General features: G+C 39.6%; 1 protein-coding gene across 1 annotated transcript in view; it reads left to right on the top strand.

Annotated features, from left to right (window-relative positions):
• The window catches only part of ADGRV1 (adhesion G protein-coupled receptor V1), a gene marked incomplete at its 5' end in the record, with an annotated part of 304,575 nt that overhangs the window by 64,087 nt on the left and 217,432 nt on the right, over positions 1-23,056 (top strand). Inside the window, 19 exons of the mRNA XM_084279017.1 lie at positions 857-987; positions 1,258-1,357; positions 3,469-3,648; positions 5,338-5,501; positions 6,020-6,113; positions 9,700-9,778; positions 10,437-10,575; positions 11,119-11,260; positions 11,634-11,896; positions 13,357-13,532; positions 14,167-14,291; positions 15,410-15,576; positions 15,659-15,802; positions 16,891-16,998; positions 17,507-17,759; positions 19,018-19,140; positions 19,347-19,569; positions 20,056-20,260; positions 21,260-21,406. Coding sequence (XP_084135143.1) covers positions 857-987; positions 1,258-1,357; positions 3,469-3,648; positions 5,338-5,501; positions 6,020-6,113; positions 9,700-9,778; positions 10,437-10,575; positions 11,119-11,260; positions 11,634-11,896; positions 13,357-13,532; positions 14,167-14,291; positions 15,410-15,576; positions 15,659-15,802; positions 16,891-16,998; positions 17,507-17,759; positions 19,018-19,140; positions 19,347-19,569; positions 20,056-20,260; positions 21,260-21,406 — 2,963 coding nt within the window. The remainder of the gene's footprint in view (positions 1-856; positions 988-1,257; positions 1,358-3,468; positions 3,649-5,337; positions 5,502-6,019; positions 6,114-9,699; positions 9,779-10,436; positions 10,576-11,118; positions 11,261-11,633; positions 11,897-13,356; positions 13,533-14,166; positions 14,292-15,409; positions 15,577-15,658; positions 15,803-16,890; positions 16,999-17,506; positions 17,760-19,017; positions 19,141-19,346; positions 19,570-20,055; positions 20,261-21,259; positions 21,407-23,056) is intronic.

Here is a 23,056-nt window from a genome sequence, read left to right as displayed (position 1 = left end):
ATACACGTGATAAATGCTGTTGACATACAGATGCAATACAGTTGCACATTACAGGTATAAACCCGTCTGCTAATGGGAAAGTAGTGCATAATAACACTGATTTTACCTGCTGATTTGTTTCATATTGCTATAATGTCTTTATTTTCTATATTTAAAATATTTACTATTAAATAAACTATATCAATTTTATAAATGGATATGCATATTTAACATTATGCAAATTTACTAGATTTACAAATTTTAGAAAGGTTTCTAAGATCTTTACTGTTTAAAATTTAAGTGGCCATTGGGTTAAATCTTATAAATGTAAAAAATACCATATTTTTTTCTCATAGATGCACATTGTCAATTGATAATGCTTATCCCAGAAACTGTAATAAATTATTAAAACTCTAAATTATTAAATCTCTGAATTACAAAGTATTAATTATTTATATTTCAGTCTTACATGCTTTCTATTTTTTAAATATCCATTATTAAATATTAACATTTTCTGAATATTTTCTTTTTCTAACACTGAAGTTGTTTGTAGGTTCAGACTCACATAAATAGACCTTTTTAAAAGTGTTTTTTTCTCCATGAACAAATGCAGAGAAAAATGCAAGTCACAAGTGTTAGAAAAAAGTATATCCCATGCCAGTTAGCATGGGTACCGTGAGGTACTTAGGGATATGGTTTAGCTTAGGATGGGAGGGGTTGGACTTGATGATCTTCAAAGGTCTTTTCCAACTTTGTGATTCTGTGATTCTAGAAAAAAAATATTTTAACTGTGATGCATGTTTTTGCATCCTCGTTTTTCTGATTGGTATGTAGCAGAAGAAATCCTAAAATATTGTGTCTTACCCTTGGTTCCTAGGAGAACAACTGCAATTCCATGTTGTAAGAACTGCCCCAGGACTGGGAAACGTTACTGTTGAATGGAAGATCGTTGGGCATAATGTAAAACAAAATTTTGAAAACTATTCTGGGATACTCTTTTTTCCTGAGGTAAGTCCACAAGCAAAGCTAATGGCTATGAGAATATTGCAATTGTAATCGAGCTGAGAAAACAAATGTGCTTTTATAGCACTCTTTGTTTCTTGGTCTGGTTATGTACTCACTCCCTTACTCTTGGAAGTTCTAAACTGGATGGAATTTATAGTTTTTAATGCTACAAGTTTACATTTCTTAGAAGTGATGTTCAGAATGCATTCTATACAGTGATATTACTTGATTTTATACAATAATGACTTACCACTTTGTCAATAAAATAAATAGGAGACATTGAATACAACACTGTACGTTCACTTGCTGGATGACCATATTCCTGAAGAAAAAGAAGAATACCAGATCATCCTATACAACATCAAAACTGAAGGTAATGTGGACCTGTAGCCTGCTGCAGCTTAACACTATCATTTAGTGATCATTTAGTGACACATTTTCCTGTGTATTAATCCATTCTGGAGGTGTAGCACTAGGCATGCTGCAACTGGTGTGAACTGTGCAAAGTTCAGTCACATTTTATTGACCCTTATGTGTGTCTATATGCACACACACACATATATAAAAACCTACCCTTTTCCATAATTGGTTTTAATGGTGATTTAACTCTGCCTGTTACATTCAGTGATTATTTGCTTCCCTTTAACTGAACACAGTCTTGAGCTTGTTAATGTATTCTGGATACAGTTGCTATGAAATAAGTGGATATTTTTGTCTTTTAAAGCAGTCTTGTTCTTCAAACTGATTTCTGATCTGTCTCTGAATTCAAGGAGATCAGAATTACATTCAATTTCCAATGAGAAAAGAAGCATGGAACTGCATCCCTTCTGAAAATACCCTGTTTTAAACTGAAATCCACACACTAAACTAACTTGACCTGCATTGTGTAGCTGTACCAACTTTCCAGAATAATTTATTGACTCTTCTAGTCCATCAGGATAAGCATAAATTGATGCACCAACAATTGTACCAACTTTCCAGAATAATTTATTGACTCTTCTAGTCCATCAGGATAAGCATAAATTGATGCACCAACAATTATTCATCAAGGCAACACGGGGGAAAGAGAGTAATTTCTTAATGCAATAACTGAGAAGTGGAATATAATTTTAACTTTTGCAGTTAATTCCTGGGAAAATTTTCCTTTTACAGTAGAGGAAGTTTAGGTAAATCAGTTTTGGCACCAGGCCATTAAGATTTCTCATTTCCTGCTTTGTTTTTGTGACTTTATACTTGTCCTGGTTTCGGTCAGGATGGAGTTAACTTCTTTTGTAGCAGGGGATGGGATGCTGTGTTTGAGAGTTAAAATGAAAGCACTGCTGGTAACACCCTGATGGTTTTAGTTGCTGTCAGACAGTCAAGGACTTTCTCAGCTCTTCATATTTCTCTATTCATGAGAAAGGAGGGGACAAAGCCAGGACAGGTGACGCAACTGACCAAAGAGAGTATTCCATGCCAATTACGTCCTGCTCAGTATAAGGGGGCTGATGGGAGGAGGAACAGGCGGCTCTAGGACGTGTGGTTTTTGGGGCATGGTCGGGTTCCGGGACGGCTCAGGGTGGCACAGCCTGAGCTGTTGGTTTGGTGAGAAACTGCATCCTGTATCAACAGTTTCATAGATTTGTTGCTGTAAAGTCCTGTTAGCATTGCTATATTTTATCTTTCTGCTATTCTAGTAAACTATCCTTATCCCAACCCACGGGCTTTTGGTTTCTTGGTTTTGGGGTTGTTATTTGCCCCTTCCTTTTCCCTTCCCTTGCCTCACCACCCCTTCTCTTCCTCCTCTTTTCCTTTAAAGAGCAGGCAGCTGGCTGAATCTTGGCTCTCAGCTGGGGTAAAACCACAACAATATTTAATATGCTTGCAACTTCAGTTCATTATGTTTTCATATTTGTTATAGAAAGTAAGTATATATACTTTCTACACCATCTATATACTTCAGTGAGCCCATCATGCATTTGATTGAATTTAATCCCAACTATTACTGAACTGTCACTCGTATATAATCATAGAATCATAAAATCATAGAATGATCTGGGTTGGAAGGGATCCCAAGGATCATAGAGCTCCAACCCCCCTGCCACAGGCAGGGACACCAACCTCCAGGCCTGGAGCTACACAAGGCTGACCAGGGCCCCATCCAACCTGGCCTTGAACATCTTCAGGGATGGGGAATCCACTACCTCTCTGGGCAGCCTGTTCCAGCCCCTCACCACTCTTTCTGTAAAAAACTTCCTCCTAATATCTAATCTAAACCTTCCCTCCTTTAGCTTTAGTCCATTCCCCCTTGTCCTGCCATTATCTGCTCTTTTAAAAAGTTGAATCCCCTCCTGCTTATAAGCTCCCTTCAAGTACTGGGAGCCTGCAATGAGGTCCCCCCGCAGCCTTCTCTTCTCCAGGCTGCATAATAATAATGTAGTAACGTAAGACAAAAAAATAGCTGCATAACACTTTATTCACTGTAGTTCATTTATTCTTTTGCAGGTGTTGCTTCTTCAGGTGCTGCTGTTTTGGACAGTCAAGGATATGAAGCTGTGCTAACAGTAGAAGCTAGTGATGAACCACACGGAGTCTTGAATTTTGCTTCCCCATCCAGGGTTATTTTAATTCCAGAGGAAAACAAAACAGTCCAGCTTTTTATTAACAGAGAATTTGGATCTCTAGGTTTGTATGATAACTCTGGGGAGTTGTGTTTTGGCAATCATCAGGCAGATGAAGGCCAGGACAGGAAGTCTGGAAATTTTAAAGAGTCTTGGTTCAGTTGGTATTTTCAGAACTTCTAGCTTTCATGAAAACTGGAGCCATAGCCCTCATTTCCCCAGCAAGGAGCCTGGGAGCTGTGATGTAACTAATTGGCTATTAGGGCTGCTACCTTTATGTCTAATGAATCTGTCTCAAAGTGTTACTCTTTCCAGGAGAAAGAAATAACACAGAAGAGGAGCTTGTGTGGAATGATCATTCCCCCGTATTTACCCTCTAAGCTTCCAGAAGTTGGCAGTTTAAGAATGTCCTGTGGAAAAAAGTTACATTCAGACCACTGAATTAAATTTACATCTCCTCTGAAAAATTCTTATTCCTTTTAAAATCAATTTTTGTCGTTTAACATACATTAAATTAAGTGGTACTTAATCAGAATCACTGAAGTGTCAGGGTTGGAAAGGGACCTCCAGAGATCATCAGGTCCAACCCCCTGCCAAAGCAGGGTCCCTAGGACAGGGCACACAGGTCAGTGTCCAGATGGGGCTGGAATCTCTCCAGAGAAGGAGACTCCACACCCCCCTGGGCAGCCTGTCCCAGGGCTCCCTCACCCTCACAGTGGAAAAGTTCTTCTGCATATTGGTATGGAACTTCCAGAATTCAGTAACATGCTGAATGCAAAAACGTTTTCTTGGGTTCATTGCCTGAGGATTTATATTGTGGGATACAGCATGATAATTTTCAATTTACCCTTTTAGACTATATTTACACCTCTCTGATAGTCCCTCTTAGTTTCACTGCATCTGTTTTGAAGTGAAGTGACCGCTTACAACCAGTATTCACGATCTGGACACCAGATTTGTAGAGGCATTTTAATGACATTTCTCTGTTTTCCCAATTCTTTTTTAATATCCATCAGTGTTTAGTTTATGTTTGGAACACTAATCAGGAAACTAATGCTTTAAGATAAGTATCCAAGGTAAATAAATATAAGATCTCTTACTTAAAGTCCATCATTATTTATTAAAATTAAGGTTCTTTATGACTTACATTTTATTGCATACAGTTGAGCTTTGAATGCCATCTGTCATTTTATCTCCAGGATCAGCCTCTTTACATTTTCCATTTGACTTACCCTGGCAGATTAGTGACACATGGCTTCATTATGAAAAAATAACACATCTAACTTTCTGTACTGAACCCTATGTCAATCTGCTTGAGAAAGAAACTAGATTTATTAAGCTGTATTTCCCAGCACTGCCTTTAGTGCTTTTCTTAGACACCAGTCGCTGCTGAAACATTCTACTTCCCCTGGCACCAAACCTGATATGAATAATGCATCACATGTCCCAGGTAGTAATTCAGCAGGGTAGTATTTGTGGTGCACAGCACCTCAAGTGTCTGAATACATTTTTTCCTAATGCTTTTTCAGACCAGTGATGTTGGACACATCACCAAAGGCTGCATTTAAAACACTTCAAAACAATAACAAAGTTCCATTGGCTCCAGATTAATCATTTAATCCTGTTTTGCAGTTAGTCTTTCCAGTTTTGTGGAGGAGCATTTGATCTCTTTTCTGTTCCAGTGAGCATTACATAAGAGTTGAAAAAAATATTGATTTTAATTTATCTCTATTTTTTGGTCACAAATAAACAGGTGCTGTCAATGTTACTTATGCCACAGTTCCAGGATTGCTCCCCTTAAGTAATCAGACAGAAGAGACCTTGGCTGAGCCTGGAGCTGATTATATAGCTGTTTCAGGCTCATTGGTTTTGGAAGAAGGAGAAACATCAGCTGCCATAAATGTTACTATTCTAGAGGTAAAGTCTAAAGCTTTTTGTTCTGTACTGATCTGTATGACATCCGGAGTGTTTTGAAATATAAAGCTGTCAATCTATATATTTATTGTCACTTAGATGGTTTTAATATTAAAATCACAGAAGGATGAAGAATAACAGAAAGCTGAAATTTAGCTGTCTCATTAAGACTGATATTCAGAACAGCTTGCTACAGGCTTTTACTTTCAAGAACATTGCTTGCTACAGGCTTTTACTTTCCTAATGGTCATTGTTTATGCCTTTAAAATTGGGCAGAAACTTATTCATGAATATAGTTTAGTGTCACCACAGAGTCTTTTTCATGAAATATAATGTATTACTTCATAATTAATTCAGGATAATCAATTTCACACTCAAAGTATTTCAGAAAAATGGAAAAATAAATTAATTCTAGTGTTGCTATAATATTAGAGACTCCTAGTGTGTTGCTTTTTGGTGACTTCTGCTACAGTAACTTGAAGGAAAAGGGAAAGGGGATGTATTGATCTTCTGTTTTGCAGGATGATGTACCAGAGGTGCAAGAATTCTTCTTGGTCAATTTGACTTCAGTGGAGCTCATCATGAATCACTCAACTTCATCCCCACCAAGGCTGGGTATAACAACTTATACAGAATTATCATTGGCTTTCCCTTTCTTTGAATTGATTGCAGTTTATATTACTCTGGGATGTTAACATTATTCCACTTAATGCCTTAATAACTATGCCAATGCTGAACAGGCTATTCTGAAAGGAACATTGTAAAATACCAATCTTTGTTACTACACTTGCTTCTACATTTTTAAGCTCTGCAAAAATCATAAGGCAATTTTTATAGATTTTTATAATTTTTTAGTAATTAACAGAGAGCAAAATTATCTGAGTTTTTCTGGCAGTGTCTTAGTCTGATTTTCATTTACATAGCAGAAACAAAAATGTAAAAATAAATGCTTTATGTGGTTTCTTTGTTTACTCTTTTAGAAAGCTTCTTCCTGTTACTCTCTATCAGATTTAGTAGTTGTGTCTTGTGGTTTTCTTGCTCTTCCAGTGAACATCACTTATCATTTGCTTTGTCAGCTCCTTCTGCTTCTGAATTCAGTAGCATGGCTTCCAGTGGCTTTAAGAGCAGTTGTATTATCCTGCTGTACTAAAGATGATATATCAGCTATTTCTAACACTTTGTTTGACTCTTTTCCCTTCTCTTTGCATGCCTATAGAAGTGACTGAATTAATTCGGTACAGATTGAAAGGTAACTGACCAGATTCATTGCTGATTCATAGAGACTGGGCTGGGACTAGTCAACTCTAACATCTAAAATGTAAAAAGCCTTAACATATCAGGGAGAAGGATTCACCTCAGCCAAATTGTGCTGAGTGCTGTATAGTCCCAACTTCTGTTCTATGGGGTTGGCAGCCTCCTTGGACCATGAGCATCCAACCCTGACATGACACCTGCACTGGGTTAAATGTGCATGGGATGAGCAGATAATAATTATTAACCCACAAGGCAAAAATTTGTAAAAATCTCACTACAAATTCTCTTATCAGGCTGTTTTCTAATCTTGCTTTCCCTTTGATTTCCCTTTTCATAGAATCACAGAATCATAGGGGTTGGAAGGGACCTTGAGAGATCATCAGGTCCAACCCCCTGCCAAAGCAGGCTTCCTAGCTCATATTTGATTTGTTATGATTGACAGCTCAGCTCCTAGGTGGTGTGATGCATTTCTTTAGCATTTCTCTCAAGCCCATACCCTCTGCAAGGTATCTGAAGTATTTCTAGGAGGTCTTTAATATCAAATAGAGAAGGGTGTTCTGCACATGGTACAGGCATGAGTAGTCAGTCCTGCTCATCTGGAATATATTACATATGCTGTTGCTGTCATGGCCATGTGTGTGCAATATGTGGAGTAAGTCTGGGATGTCTGGGATGTCGAGTTTAACACACCAAACTTGGGTGATGTTTGTTTCTGATCTGAGGCTTCACTGATGAGGAGCAGAAACAGAAAGAATAAAGACAGTTCTGTTTTCTCCGTGCTCCTCTTACTTTACATCTTCTAGTAAAGAAGGAAGAAAGTGCCTGACTCAAATACAGAAGTGCAATAAATTTTAAAGAAGTGTGAGTGATTGGCAGGTGAGAATGATGAAAGAAAAAACCTTAATGGATACAAGAAGGAGCTAAACTGGGGTAGGGGAGTAGGGGGCTTTAGGGGGAGGGGAAGGATGTCAGACATGAAATAAGAGGCTTGACATTGAAAGCAAAGTATTACAGAGCTGATGGTGATGCCAAAAGGGAAAATGCAGGTTAGGTGTGAAGCTGAAAGGTCTGTAATTGCTAGCATTTCCTCTGGATTTCTGCTGTTTGTGCAGAGGTTCTGCAGCCCCTGCTGATCTTCACTACCTCATAGTCACATGTTTAGGTTCATGGCAATGATCTCTTAGTCTTATTCAGCTTTATCTGAATTGATAGAAATATTTTCTATGGATGTTAATATAGTATATTTTCTATGGATTCAGTTGAGTCAGTTTGGTTGTGTAAACTGTCATTTTTAATGTCTTTTTAAGTCTTGCTAATATTAGTTGAAGTAAATTTAGTCATAAGGTGGTGTTGTCTGAACAGACTTCTAAGAATCAGTTTCTGCCTGTCAAGTTCTGGTCCCTGAAGTTAGTGAACATTTCTAACTGTAATCTATTATTTAGTATTTTTACAGTGCAATGAGTACAATAATCTTTCAGAGTTACTCTGAAGATCCATATGTCTTTATGGAGCGATAAAATGTTACAGTATTTTAACAACATACAAAAAATTAACAATTCTATATAAAATTAAAGAAAGAAAAAAAAAAAAGAAAAAAGAGAAAAAAGGCAACACAGCCCTGAGCTGGACTGAGTTCATTAAGTGCCTGGATGATGCTCTGAGTCCCATGCTCTGACTTGGTTGGCCCTGTGTGGAGCTGTGAGTTGGACTATATGGTCCTTATGGGTCCCTTCCAACTCAGGAGATTCTAGGATTCTAGGATTCTGTATTTGTAGCAAAATCTGAGGTGTGTGCCAGTCAGGTTTATGGTCAGTCCCTGAGACTTGAATAGAAAATGAAATACTGCATCATTTGCATTGTTTTCCTTCCCACAGCCAGAATGGCACAGTCTGCAAAATCACAGAACCCCAGACTGGTTTGGGTGAGAAGGGCCCTCAGACCCCCCAGTACCCCCCTTTCATGGGCAGGGACACCCCCGCCAGCCCACGGTGCCCAAAGCTCCATCCAACCCGGCCTTGAACCCTGTCAGGGATTCAGGGGTAGCCCCAGCTGCTCTGAGCACCCAGTACCAGGGACTCCCTCCTCCCCAGGAAGGATTTCTGCCTCCCAGCCCCTCTTCAGCTGCCCTCCTGCAGCTGAAGGCCATTCCCCTGGGCCTGGCCCTCCCTGCCCTCTGCACCAGCCCCTCTCCAGCTCTCCTGGAGCCCCTCAAGGGATGGGATGGAGCTCAGAGCTTTCCCCAGAAGCAGCCTTCTCTTCTCCACACTGAGCCACCCCCCATGTCTCAGACTGTCTCCATAGGAGAAGTGCTCCAGACATCTGAGCATCTTCATGGCCTCCTCTGGACCTGCTCCTACAGCTCTGTATCCTTTTTATTTCTGGTACCTCCAAGCTGGAGGCAGCACTGCAGGGAGGTCTCTGTCCCAGAGCAGAGCAGAGGGGCAAAATCCCTTCCCAGATTCTGGTCCCGCTGCTGAGGATTCAACCCAGGACACAGGTGGCTTTCTGGGCTGCCAGCGCGTGGTGCTGGGTCATGTTGATCTTCTTGGCCACTGTCACTCCCCAGTCCTTCTTGTTAAGGCTACTCTCATGTTGAATGTCATCATAATAACACACAACGGAGATAAATTAAGATTCCAGAGTCAATCTTACTTTTGTGTATTTCCTGGTTCTTCTCTGCTGTGCTTTGCTTTCCACATTTTGCTTAGTAATTTAGTAGGTGTTATTAAATGTAACAGTGGTAGTTCAAGGCACTGTGTGGCTGTGTTGGTGAGGACAGATTTTCTGTGGGCCTTTCCAATTATCTTGCCCACTACCGTTTTCTCCTCCACATTTTGGCAGCAGACAAATGTGTGTTTCTTCAGTAGAGATTTGAGAAGTGCTTCTGTTACTCATGAAAACCACGATAATGGACTTCATTGATCTTTCATTTTTGTCCTTCTTTCAGATGTGGAAGGCCTAGCTTCTCAAATTATTATTGATGCTAATGATGGAGTGAGCGGAGTAGTTCAATGGGAAAGTACCAAGTAAGTCTCGTTGCCTTAAAGGACTCATCGTGTCACCTAGGGACTGGGGTTGCCCAATTATGTAAATTTACAGTTAAAGTTAAAACCCTGATTAAAAATAGGCCCAGACCCTTGAGATGCCAAAGCATCAGTCAGTTCAAAAGAACTGGAAAGCGTAAGATAATTCCCACACTGAAAACCAACATTTGCAGTATACTTAGACAGAAAACTTTCCCCCTGTCCTTATTTTTGCTGCCACTCTTCCATATTGTGGACTTGTGTCACTCCTCCCTGCCACCATCCAATGGGTCCAACTTGCTTCTGCATCTGTGTCAGAATACACACTGGCATCTCCTTGATCTTTTTCCCTGACTTATTTCTAGGAGCTAGGAAGAAAGCATCCGTGAGGCTGGAAAGAAGCCTCATTCATGAAGAGGCTTAATCTGTCACTAATAATCAGGAACAAAAGCACAAGCTCCTATAGTTAAATTCCAGTTAGATGAGAAAGGTAAAAAGGTTGTATTTCAGAAATGATGATGATGATGATACTGTAATGATGCCTTTTTCCTACAAAGCAGAGGGAAAGGTTTGAAGTGAAAAAAAATAATAGCTGTGTATCATCTTACTCAAAGGAACATGCTAAGTGAGCACTGAGAATTTGTCTTGCTTTTCACTGTAGTTTTGAAGTTAATGAATCTCACGGGGACCTGACAATAACAGCATACAGAAACAGAGGATCGTATGGCAACGTGTCTGTGTTTTTTTATGCCCAAAATTTGGAGGCACAGCTGGGTTTGGATTTTAATGTCACCTCAAGGGTAAGAAGCGAATTTGACATCCAGTACTTTTCATTCTTTTGGCTTCCCCAAGATAATGTGTTGTTTATTCTGCAGAATGATTGGTAAGGCAGCTAGATTTTTCAACTTGTTTCGACTGCTTTGGTCACCTGAGATAAAATAGTCATCGTAATTTATTGTCTCTTTCCTCTTCAATACTAAAGTATTTTTAATTACAAGGCACTGTAAACTTTCAAACATCTCAAACGCAATCTTGCTGTAAACTTTCAAACATCTCAAATACAATCTTGCTCAGACAAGGGCATATAAGAATTCATAGAAGTTTTCTTATTTGTTACAACAGAACCTTTGAAGTGCACTGCTCTGTCTTGGCCTCATTCTGCAACGTGCTGGACTTTTTTTACTTCTGTTCAAGTCAACTAATAAGGGGCGTAGATTTTATAGCTCTTCTTGCCTCCTCTTACTTCCTATTTAAGGCAGTTCTGTTTACCTTAGTTGAATAATTCTGTATGTATTTAACAGCTGTTGATTCAATATGCAATGCTTTCTGTGTTTCCATGCTAGACACTTTTTTTTGCTGATGGAGAAAGGAATAAATCTGTCGTCGTAAAGATTTTTGATGACGATATTCCTGAAGGTGATGAGAAGTTCCAGTTAATTTTAACAAATCCCTCTCTGGGCCTGGAATTAGGGGAGAATACAACAGGTAAAACTTTGGAATTATATGCACTCATTTTAATTTCATTCTTATGAGTAATCATATTTCAGAGAACACCAATTGCCCTGCTGTGGTAGATCTTTATATTCCTTTGGAGAGTTCTTAAACATCCCTATGAAATCTATGCAATGAGCATGATAATTTGTAAACTAAGGAATCCAAAGGTGTTCTTCCTCTCTAGAAATCTTCCTCTCTAAAAATTTCTTCCTCTCTAGAACTCTTCCTAGAGTTTTTTCTTCAAGCAACTAGCATTATACATATACTTAAGAAAGCATGTTTGTATGTCTTGTATTTATATATATGTACAATTCTATTTTACTGTGTTAATTGAAGAATTTTTCCATTATTTATTTCTCAAAAGCCACAATTACTATACTTACCAATGATGATGGCCATGGAGTTTTGTCGTTCAATAACAGCGACCACTTCTTCCTAAGAGAGCAAACAGCTCTCCATTTGATGGAAAGTGTTGCAGTATTAAATATTATTAGAGAGCCTCCTCAGGGGATATTTGGCACCGTGACTGTTCAATATCTTGTGAGTGAAATAAATTCTTCAGAGCCATCAGTGGATTTAACCCCTTCTCAAGGATATATTGTGCTGGAAGAGGGAGTCAGATTCAAGGTAATATGACAGTTAATAGCAAAAAGTGAGAAAAGCTTTTTCAAAATCGTTGGAAAGATGTCAGAAATATCTGTGGTTTTTCCTGTATTTATCTTTTTCTTATGTTTTCTTCATTCTCAGAGCAAATTGAGTTATGGGAGTGTGAGTGCATAAAAAATAAAGGTTCATTTCTGTAGCTATTTCTCTCTTTGTAATAATTGAAGTAAATTGAAGATAATTTAATGGGTGTATAATGTTTATGTATGCATAGGAACAGTTGGTTGTGTGCACTCAGCATGTAGTTGAAACACAAATTTGGCATGAAGTGATAAATTTCAAGAGCAAATAGGTAAGGTTGAAGTAAAAATCCCATTCTGTAGTGTGATGCTTCAGCTGGTCTGAACTGAGCAACAAATTTTTGCAGCTAATACAAAGAGCAAACATCTCTCAGAGTCTTAGGAATAGAAAATTACCTATTCTTCTGGGACCCTGTACTGTCCCCACAAGAGTGCCAGGCAGAAAATGAGCTCGCTTATGTTTATTAAATCCTCGCCCTTCTGAAGTTTAACAGCAGGTTGTCTCATTTTATCAGTGAAGCTGGGGTTGGTAGCAGGTTAGTGTTTTATGGACAGTGTGGTAGAATCTGAAATGAAAGCTTTCCATAAATGCTGAATTTCAGTTTCTGAACTTTAAGTGCATTTGGAACAGCAGAACTGGCCAGCGTGGCACAACTGTGGGAAGTCAAAGACTTCTTAAAAAAGTCTCAAAGTGCAGTTTATGGCAGAAGTAAGCAGGGTTCCAAAAGATAGTAAGCTCTATTTGTGTTGTAAGATTGTAAGGTCTATTTGTAACACAAATAGTGTGGCCAGCAGGTCTGGGGAGGTGATTGTGCCCCTGTACTCAGCGTTGGTGAGGCTGCATCTTGAGTGCTGGGTCCAGTTCTGGGCCCCTCACTACAAGGACATCGATGTCCTGGAGCAAGTCCAGAGAAGGGAACCAGGCTGGGGAAGGGGCTGGAGGGCAAATCTTCTGAGCAGCTTATGGAACTGGGGGTGTTCAGCCTGGAGAAGAGGAGGCTAAGAGGAGACCTTCTCCCCTCTGACAGGAGGGTGCAGAGAGGTGGGTGATGGTCTCTTCAGCCAGGGGACAGGAGATGGGACAAGGGGAAATGTACTCAAGCTGCCCCAGGGCAGGGTCAGCTCAGATGCTAGGAAAAACTTCTATACTGAAATAGTTATCGGGATGTGGAACAGGCTGCACAGGGAGGGGGTTGAGTCAGCATCTCTGGGTGTGTTTAACGGATGGGTAGATGAGGTATTTTAGAGATATGGTTTAGCACAGGACAGGAACAGTTGGACTTCTCTTGCTGTGCTACACAAAGGCATACAGTGACAGCATAGAAACAGTAGCATGGTCTGATAGGGTTGTGTCATCATTAGCTGTCAACTCTCAACAACTTTCTGTGATTGTTTTCTTGTCAGACACTGCATATTTCTGCAATACTGGATGAAGAACCAGAAATGGATGAGCACTTTGTTGTCACCCTCTTCAATCCCACTGGAGGAGCCAGACTAGGCACAAGAGTGCAAACTCTGATTACAGTATTGCAGAACCAGGCTCCACTGGGGCTTTTCAGCATCTACCCACTTACAGATAGGTACTAAACACTGATGTGTTTAAAAGGACATATTTTTCATGTTCAATAGAGATGGTACCTTGGGTAGGATTTTGTTTTTCATTAATCCCTTTACAGAAATTCAGTAATGCAATTGTGAAATACTTGTACTTTTGGAAAGTGCACTGTCAAATACTATTACTGCTATATGAAGGAACAGAAAAACTTTTGGGAGTTTGTCACAAGAAATGTCAGTTTATCTGTGGATTTTTTTCATTTAAAAAGTAGTTGATTAGTGCCTCAACATGCCATTAACCATAATTGACATTGAGCTCCCAACCTCAGATCAGTGCCCAGGGAGTCATAAAACTTACAGTTTATTTTTGCTTATATGCTTATATGCAAAAATAAACTTTTATGCAAAAATAAACAGGGCTGTTTTTCAGAAGCAAACAAACCATATGGAACGATGTTTTCAGAAATCATTCAGCTTAAGCCATACAGCTGGTGTGTTAAATTTCAGACTGGTTTAAGATTTGCTTGAATTGCCTGTGATTTTGCCAAAGTCTTCTACTATGAAACGCTGGACAATCTTAATTAAAGTATTTACCAGTCCTACTGGGTGGCAAACCCAGCTATTAATATTTCCTTTTTATTTCTTTTCTGCATGCTACAGGAAAAATTTCCTTGTGATTGAAGAAGCCAACACCACAGTTTACCTGAGAGTTTCACGGAGTAATGGGCTCAACGTCTCCGTGAGTGTCGAGTGGGAGACGCTGTCGGACACCGCGTTTGGCATCAGTACGTTCACCTTGTTGAGAGACTGTCCACTGCTTTTGTCAGAGTGGAGATAGCAAGAGACTAGCCAAGCATATAGGAGGTGTAATTTTGGAATATATTCAGCCTTGATCACATTAGTTATTAATATTTTTCTAAGCATGTTAGACAACCATTAGATAAAGGAGCTTAGCTGCTTAAGAGTCACCTTGTCATCAGGCACTGCTGCCAGACTTTGAATAATCTGTACCACTCTCCTTGCTGCTTGTATGAAAATTATGTAGACTTTACCTTAATAAAACCTGTTCTTTAATACTTGTAACTTTACATAAACCTGGCATAGCGTTAGTCTGAAAAAATGCCACCACAGGTTTTCTGTCTCATCTCCCAGTCTGCCTCCTGGGATGTATTTGTGGGAGGCTCTCGTTGTAATTTCACAAAGACTTTAATCTGGTCCAAGCTAGCGCTGCTGTTGAAGGAAGCCATCCTTCCATCTCTGCCCCCTTGTTGCCACTTCCATGCTGAGCATTTTTTCTTGCAGTACTGATAGAGCTGCCCATTAACCCAGACTGAAGCTAACCAGGTAAAAAAGAGAAGTGCCTGGTTTTGAACATAAATGAATACCCTGTCTGGCTCAGCAGCTGGTCTCAGCTAGGTCTGGGATTGGGAGTTCAGCTCTTGGAGTTTACTTCTGGCAACACAGGGTTTTTTTTTCTGTGAGCCAGTCAGATGGCTTAGGCAGTGTAAGAACGTTAGTGCCCTGCAGCTTGTTGCAATGAGAGGGAGAAAGAGGACAAACACAGATATTTTGTAGTGTCTTTGTCACTTTTTTCATTACTTGCTATCTAGCTAATTTTCTCATTAGGTAAATTCCAAGCTGAATCATTCTGAGTCAGACTGAAATTGCCTACACATCTTCCACATGCAGCTGTAGTATGTGAAGAATACACTTACTGCTTAACTCTCATTGCATCCTCACTACTATTACATTTCTGTGCATTTGCTTACACTTACACCCACTATTTAGAGACAACTTCAGCATTTCTGATACCAGGACTGGTTTTGGCAAGTAAATGATGAAAATGGCTTTTAGAAAGACCTCAAGAATAAACAGTAGGTTTTTTTCCCTTACTGTATTGCAGGGGGTAGTATCAGCGTCCTGTCTGTCTTGCAAAATTTTGAGGAAGAGTCAGCATCTAGCTGGTGTTTCTTTACATCAGGAGAAATGCTATATGGTGTTCTGTTGCATATGCCTCCAGCTGTGTTTTCTACTCTCTACCAGTGGAAAGGAGTCTTTGTTCCTGTGGAGGTAAATGCTTGCTTGCAAACACCAGACGTGCTCCTTTACAACCAACTTCAGTCTCAATATTACTTTCTTATTCCTCTCTCAGAATATCAGTGTGTGGAATCCTAAGAGCTGCGTGTCTTTCCAAATCCATGCCTCTCCCTACCTTGTGATTACTCATGGAGGAGATGGGCAGGGATCTTCCAATAGCAGTGTGTTTGCATTCACGCCTGGACGCAGACTCTTGAAGGTAAATCTGTTTTACTTACAAAATCATCAGATAATGGGGTTGGAGAGTGTATTGTGAGGCACTCCAGTCCGGACATGTTTTAGAAAAAAACACTCTGTGCTCAGCTACTTCAGGGCCCCAAACACTCTGCCTGACTTCAGTGATGTCATTTTTACAGTTGGGTGTCTACTGTGGTTTTGTATTTATATTTTGGGTGTGGAGGAAAATGATCTGGGAAGTGAGGAGAGAAATTGTGGAGAAATCAAGTCATAGAACATGTTCTGGAAAATAGATGATAAGTTATATTAGTTTTGTAATTTAACCCCACATATTGATAAGGCCCTGGCACAGGGTGCCCAGAGGAAGCCCCATCCCTGGCAGAGTTCAAGGCCAGGTTGGATGGGGCTTTGGGCAACCTGGCCTAGTGAAGGGTGTCTCTGCCCATGGCAGGGGGTTGGAACTAGATGGGCTTTGAGGTCCCTTCCAACACAAACTGGACCGGAGCATCTCCCCCATGAGGACAGGCTGAAAGAACTGGGGCTGTTCAGCCTTGAGAAAAGAAGACAGAGAGGGGATCCGATCAATATTTATCAATATCTGAAGTGTGAGACACAGGGGGACATGGGCAGCCTCTTCTCAGTGTCTGTGGGGACAGGACAAGGGGCGATGGCCTCAAGTTAGAGCACAGGGAGTTCCGCACCAATCCGGGGAAGAACTTCTTCATGGTGAGGATGAGGGAGCCCTGGGACAGGCTGCCCAGGGGGTGTGGAGTCTCCTTCTCCGGGGATATTCCAGACCCGTCTGGATGCCAACCTGTGCACCCTGTCCTATGGACCCTGCTTTAGCAGGTCCCTTCCAAACCCTGTGATGCTGTGTGCTCTGTGATTTTATAGATATATATAAGCTTTAAACAAAAATTCACCCCATGTGTACAGACATATTTTAAAATAGATCTAATTTTAATATATTTATATATAGTTTTATATGTAATTATGCTATTTTAAAACCATATATATATAAAAAAACATATATATGTATACATATATGTGCATAAACCTGTCAGTTGAAGAGACTTCTGATAACCAGTTTTTGTCATATTTCCCTCACAGATACAAACTCTTTCTGTTCCGGATACCAGACACGTGAAACATTTTGCCATGGATGAAGAAGACTATTTGATTTTTGTGAGTCACACAACCAGTTCCAGTTCAGTCCAGGTTAGAATACACTTGTCTTTCCTGGCTTTGATGTGAGTATTTTGTTTAGTTTAGTTTTGAGCTTGAAATATGAAGGGATATTAAAAGACCCTATATCTTTCTGAAAAACGGCTTACATTTTTATTATGGATGTATAAGACCTAAAATTCTAGGCTCATTTAGTTGTATGAGTACTCAATACTTTAATGTATAGTTTACATTTGGCTTGATTTTATTGTTAGTGTTATATCTGTTTGGAAATCTAGCATCTGAAACACCTATAAGAACAGAAATCACTTCTGATCATAAACCTGTGCATCTGAAGGGCAGGCACAACTGCTTGCACTAAGGTGGTTACTTACCAGTGTGCTTCTACCTTAATGTAGAACTTCCTCACCCTAGAAGTGAGGAACTTGGTTCACCTATAGTCTTCCAAGTTTTCCAGCGTGATACTTAATTTCTCTTTTCTTGTTCCTAATTATGAATATATAAAGAAAAAAAAAAAAACCCAAACTTCGTATTTCCACAGGTTTTCCAATGGAATAAAGAGATATTTGTGCTACATCATCAACTTCCACTTTATGGAGCTCTGAACATAGCCTTGTTTCCCAGAGGAGGCATAATGTACCTGTTGGTTTCTCTGTCAAATATCAGCCAGAACATGCTCTTGTACCAGTGGTTGAATAATGAGTTTAGGAGTCTTCATCAAGTACCTGCAAAAGAAGTAAAACATATGGAGGCCTGGATTTCTGGATCTGATATCTATCTAATTATTGCAAAAGGTATTTAGTAAGAGACAAAGGCTGAATTTTCTCAGTATATGCTGGATTGTTTGGTAGCAAAGGTATTTGGGGTAAAGGAGTTTAAATATGAGTTAAAAGTTTTAGGGGAGGAGGGGTGACAATTCTCTGATTGGTTTTATCAAATTGATCTTTACTTTGTCCCTCAGAAAATAAAAACATTGCCTTTTTTCTCAAATATTTACAAAACTAATGAAATAACTTGCCAGGGACGGTAGGAAATAACTCCTCTATTCATCTGGCTGCTGGTTGCAACCTCTCTAAGCTTTTCTGAGCTTTGTGATTGTCCTGGTTCCAAGAGGGGTAAGGTTAATTTTCTTCTTTCTGTTTGGCATTTTGCTGTGGTTCGAATTTAGGATGGGAGTAATGTTGATAACACACTGATGCTTTGGCTGTTGCTAAGTAATGTTTATACTAAGACAAGGACTTTGCAGCTTCCTGTGCTTTGCCAGTGAGAAGATGCACAAGAAGCTGTAAGGGGACACAGCCAGAGCAGCTGTCCTAGACTAGCCAAGGGGTTATTCTATACCATATGATGTTGTGCTCAATATATAACTGTGGCAGTTGGCTTGTGCTGTGGAAAGTAGCTGAGCATTGCTTTGTGAGTGGTGGGGGTTTGTGCTGTGCATCACTTGCTTTATATATTATTATTATTACTATTATTATTACTATTATTATTATTGTTATTATTATTATGTTTATGTTTATTATGTTTATTGTTGTTAATCAGCATAATCATCACAATTTTAATTTTCGTTATTTTCATTTTCAGCTATTTTAAACTGTCTTTATCTCAACATTTTTTTATCTCACTTTTTTTTCCCAATTCTTCTCCCCATCCCATGGCTTAATTGCTGGATGTGGTTACATCACAATGATCCTATGCAAAGAGCGTTGGTCAGCAAAGTGTATGAGCTTTTTAATTACAAGTATGACATTTTAGGTATTGTTTAATGACTTCAGGAGTATATGTTTCAGTCCATAGGTTTCTGCTGGCAATCTCACTGTGCTTGTATGTATATAAGTACAGAAAATTCTATAAATTATGTCAGTGGATGAAACATCTCACAGAGATCAGTCACACTGTGGAGTTATGCACCAAGTGAAAAAGGAAAATATGATATTTGGTCACACTTTGTAATTCAAGCTTCTAAACTCTGTCTTTTGAATGGGTATCAGTGTGTGATTTTAGTAACAGGCAGCAAAACAGTGTAAATTCTGCTGTTTTGCTCCTTTGTAGAATCTGGAAATTCTTCCGAGATTTTCATCTGGGAGACAGGGCAGTCCACCTTTAGACACTTCCAGTCTCTTCCAGTCTGCATTGTAAGAGACATCCATGTTTTCATCCCTCCTTCAGGTTTAGGTAAGTCTTAAATGACACTATTTGATTGAATCCTTGTTTATAATGGTAGAATTGCAGAAATATACGTGCTCATTTTTTCATATTATCTATCGTATTAAAAATTCCTGTCATCATTGTGCTGCCAGGGCAAGTTTCTGGTGTCACAAGGGGAAATGTTAAATATATATCACCAAATACTTCTTTTTTCTCCTGCTTCCTCAATGTAGTTCACATCCTCATATCTGGTAAGGACACGACAGCACTGTATTCCTGGAGCTCAGAAGGGAACCAGTTCTCTGTCATGTTGGAAGCCCCGTATGCAGATCACATCACTTCAGCTACTGCAAGATCCCTCAACTCCAGCAAGAGCCTGATTGCTTTATCTGTAGAGCCCAACTCACAGATTTATGAGCTGACCACTATCTCCAACCAGTCAGATTTCATACCTAGGTAGGGGGTTTTTTTTTAATTTTATGTAACTTTTCCCCAGCTCTTGCACTTCTTTTTTTGAGATGCTATTTCTGTTACAGTGGAAAGTGTTACATGCTTCTCTATGTTGTGTGCTCATTGACACTAAAGACAGTTTTTTGCAGGTAGGTTTGAGATAACCTTAAGTCAAACAGCCTCAGAACTGGCTTTAAAACATGGCAGGAAAGGGCTTGCAGTCATGACCTGATTTTCCTTAAGCTTTTAGCTAGGATAAATTAAATTACTTTCATAATTAATTTCAGTTACTCTGTGACTTGCTGTAATTTAAAAAAAACCCACCAACCAGCAAACAAACCCCACAACCTTTAAGCCTCAGTTTCTTCCTGGGGAATATAAACAATAATTTCAGCTCCAAAAACCCTCCTTAAATTTATAGCAGTGCTTTCAAAGTTTGTTAATCAGCTGCTCTCAGTTTATAATTATTTGGTGTGTGTGTTTTTATGCTAGTTCAGGTGAATTGATATTTGAGCCTGGGGACATGGAAGCTGTGATAGCAGTCAATATCCTGGATGACGTCATCCCAGAGGAGGAAGAATGCTTCAAAGTGCAGCTGAAGAACCCTAAGGGAGGTGCAGAGATTGGTGCTCATGGTTTTGTTAACATAATTATTCCTTCCAATGACGATGCCTATGGAGTCATTGCATTTGCTCAGGTAAAACTTCTAAGGTAAATCATTAAAATATGTATATATAATTTATGAATAAGGGAACACAAACTAAACCTGTAAATAGGATTTTTTTTTTCTAAAGCCTCGTAGCAGCCTGGATTAGGAGCTTTTAAACATCCATTTGGCATTGATATGTGATTATATAGAACACAAGGTGATAGAAAGTCAGTTCCACAGTCACTCTCTATTTTGAGATTTTCATCATCTCCTTATATGTAGATTAAAACACTAGTTTCTCAGCTTGGTTTTGCAACAGCCTAAGAATTGATTTTCAAATATCTTATCATCATGGAGCTGCTACTGGTTGGTTAGTCAAGGGAAGTAAGAAATCAAATCTGAAGATCCTTTTCCCCTGAAAATGTACTCATTGGGTTGTGTCACAAGATTGATCAATCTGCCAGAACCATATAGTTTCTCCAGAAAAAAATTCTGGCTGCTTATTATTTGAAGTGGATAAGTCTTAAATCATTAGACACTGTAGAAGTTATCTAGACAGGTTATGTAGTAAATCCATGGTGAAGATACCAAACACAGAAGAATCGTTACTGAAGTGAAACATTGCATTTGGACTTGTGTGAGGAGGCTAAATAACAGCAAAGTAATAGCAGTAAAAAGATGTCTCTCTGGAAGCTCCACTTTTTTGTCATCTGCTTCATGCAATTTGGACATGAACTACTGTACCATAAAACAAACAAAAACCAAACAAAAAAAGCAAACACAAAACCCAAGCAAAAAATATTGGGGTTTTTGCCCTAGGATAAAGAGTCCATTTTAAATTTGTCTGTCAGTGAAACTTGGGAGTATTGAGTACCTCTGAAAATGACCACATATAAATTTAATCAATGAACATACATTTAGCTACTTAATAATATGTTAACTTATTGATGTCCAATGTCACTAGCCCCCACTGAACACTCAGACTCCTAAAGAAGCTTTTCTTTATAAGAAAATAATGTATTGCTTGTGCTATTTTATGTTTTCCAGAGTTCTTTATTTAAGCAAGTTGAAGAAATGGAACAGGACAGCTTAATCACTTTGAATATTGAACGTCTAATAGGATCATATGGACGAGTCTCAGTAGAGTGGGTTGCTAATGGGAGCATAAGCGATGTATTTCCAGCTTCTGGAATGGTATGTAATGACATCACTGATATTAGGGAAGCACTGACTGCATTGTCTCAGACAATAGGTGCAGCTGCACAGAGACAGAAGGATAATCTGTGTTAGATTGTCCCATTCTTCCTGCTTCCTGGTCCTTTGCTGTGATTCTGGCAGTTTGCACTTCTGGCTGGCACACAGTACCACAGCATCACTCTTGTTCTCCTAGAACCAGATATTGCAGTGCTGTCCAGGTGCTAGAAGTGTCTGCCTGCAGTGTCCTGTTCCTTTCTTCCCATTGTGAGATCCACCTGCTGTGGCAAATCATCCGCATAGTTGGGAATCTGGAAAGGTTTGATCTTCCTCTTGACATTGTCAAGGCAACAGGGACCTTCACTAGCCCAGGAGAATGTCAAGTCCTGGTCTTCCCTGTTTCTGAGACTGTGTTCCAACCATGCTGGCCAAATTTCTGCTACCCAAAGCTCTTGGTATGCCTTAAGTCCAACAGACACCATGTTCTTCAAGTCAGGGGCCTCCATGCAGTGACTGTGAGTAGAAGACACAAATTCCCTGTGGGCCTTTCAGCTGAGGGAGGAAAGGGACAAAAGACTGTAGAAATTAACTTTATACCTGGAGATAATGAGTCTGAAGTACAACTTCAGGGGAAAATCAACAGAGGGGAAGATCAAGGATGCCAAGATAGCCATATAGAGATTATTAAAGTATTCCTTGAGTGTTCTAAACAGGTGTGATGTGATCTTTCTGCATCTTAGGCAGACAGAAAGGTGAAGACAGTGTGTTCACAGGAAATTTGTGTTTATCCTTCAGTGTAGGTGTAGCCTATGTGTTTATAGATGTCTTCCATGTCAAGAGAAACTGAGTCAAGTCATTGGCTCTTTGAACTCAAAAGGAAGAAAATATAGACAGATGCAGTATTCCTCAGTCCTTTTGTCTGAAAAAATAAGATCAACAAAACTGTTGACTAGGCATTTTTTCATTTCCCACTAATATTGGTACCTGTTGTATGTTCATCATCCTTTTGACATACTTGTATGTGGTAGGTTGACCTTGGCTGCCTGTCAAACCCCAACTCAGTTCCTCTCTTACTTCCCCTCCTCAGCAGGACAAAGGGAGGAAATAAGGTGGGAGAACCTGTGTGCAGTTAGTAAGAAAAAAGCCAGACAGAGAAGCAAAGCAAAAGGAGGAGGTTATTTTCTACTTCCCATCAGCAGAGAGATGTCCACTTCCTCATAAGCAAATCTTCAGTATGCAAAGCAGTTGCTTCAGCTGCCATAACACAGATGTTCATCTGTGCATCCCTCCTCCCTCCCCCTCCCTTTCCTTCAGCATCTATTGCTGAGGGTGATATCTTGTGGAGTGGTCACATATCTCTGTGGTCACTTTGGGTTGGCTGCCAACCCCCAGCCTGTTGGGCTTCTGGGAGGAAAGCCTTGGTGCTGTGGGATCACTGCTCAGCAATGGCCAAAATGTTGCTGTGTTTCCAATGCTGTTTCAGCCACATATGCAAAGCACAGCACAGCATGTGTTAACTTCATCCCACCAGGCCCAGTACGCTGCACAAGAAAGAATGTTGAGTTCTCAGCAGCTTCCTGAGTCTTCCTTTTCTTCCATAATCTTGGAGAGTCTTAAAGGTACTTGTATTATGCAAGAAACCTCAGTAAA

This window comes from Gallinula chloropus, assembly GCF_964237585.1.
Source record: "Gallinula chloropus genome assembly, chromosome: Z".
NCBI classification, from domain to species: domain Eukaryota; kingdom Metazoa; phylum Chordata; class Aves; order Gruiformes; family Rallidae; genus Gallinula; species Gallinula chloropus.
Note: the sequence above shows the minus strand (reverse complement) of the source record. Positions and strands in the feature narration are given on the sequence as shown.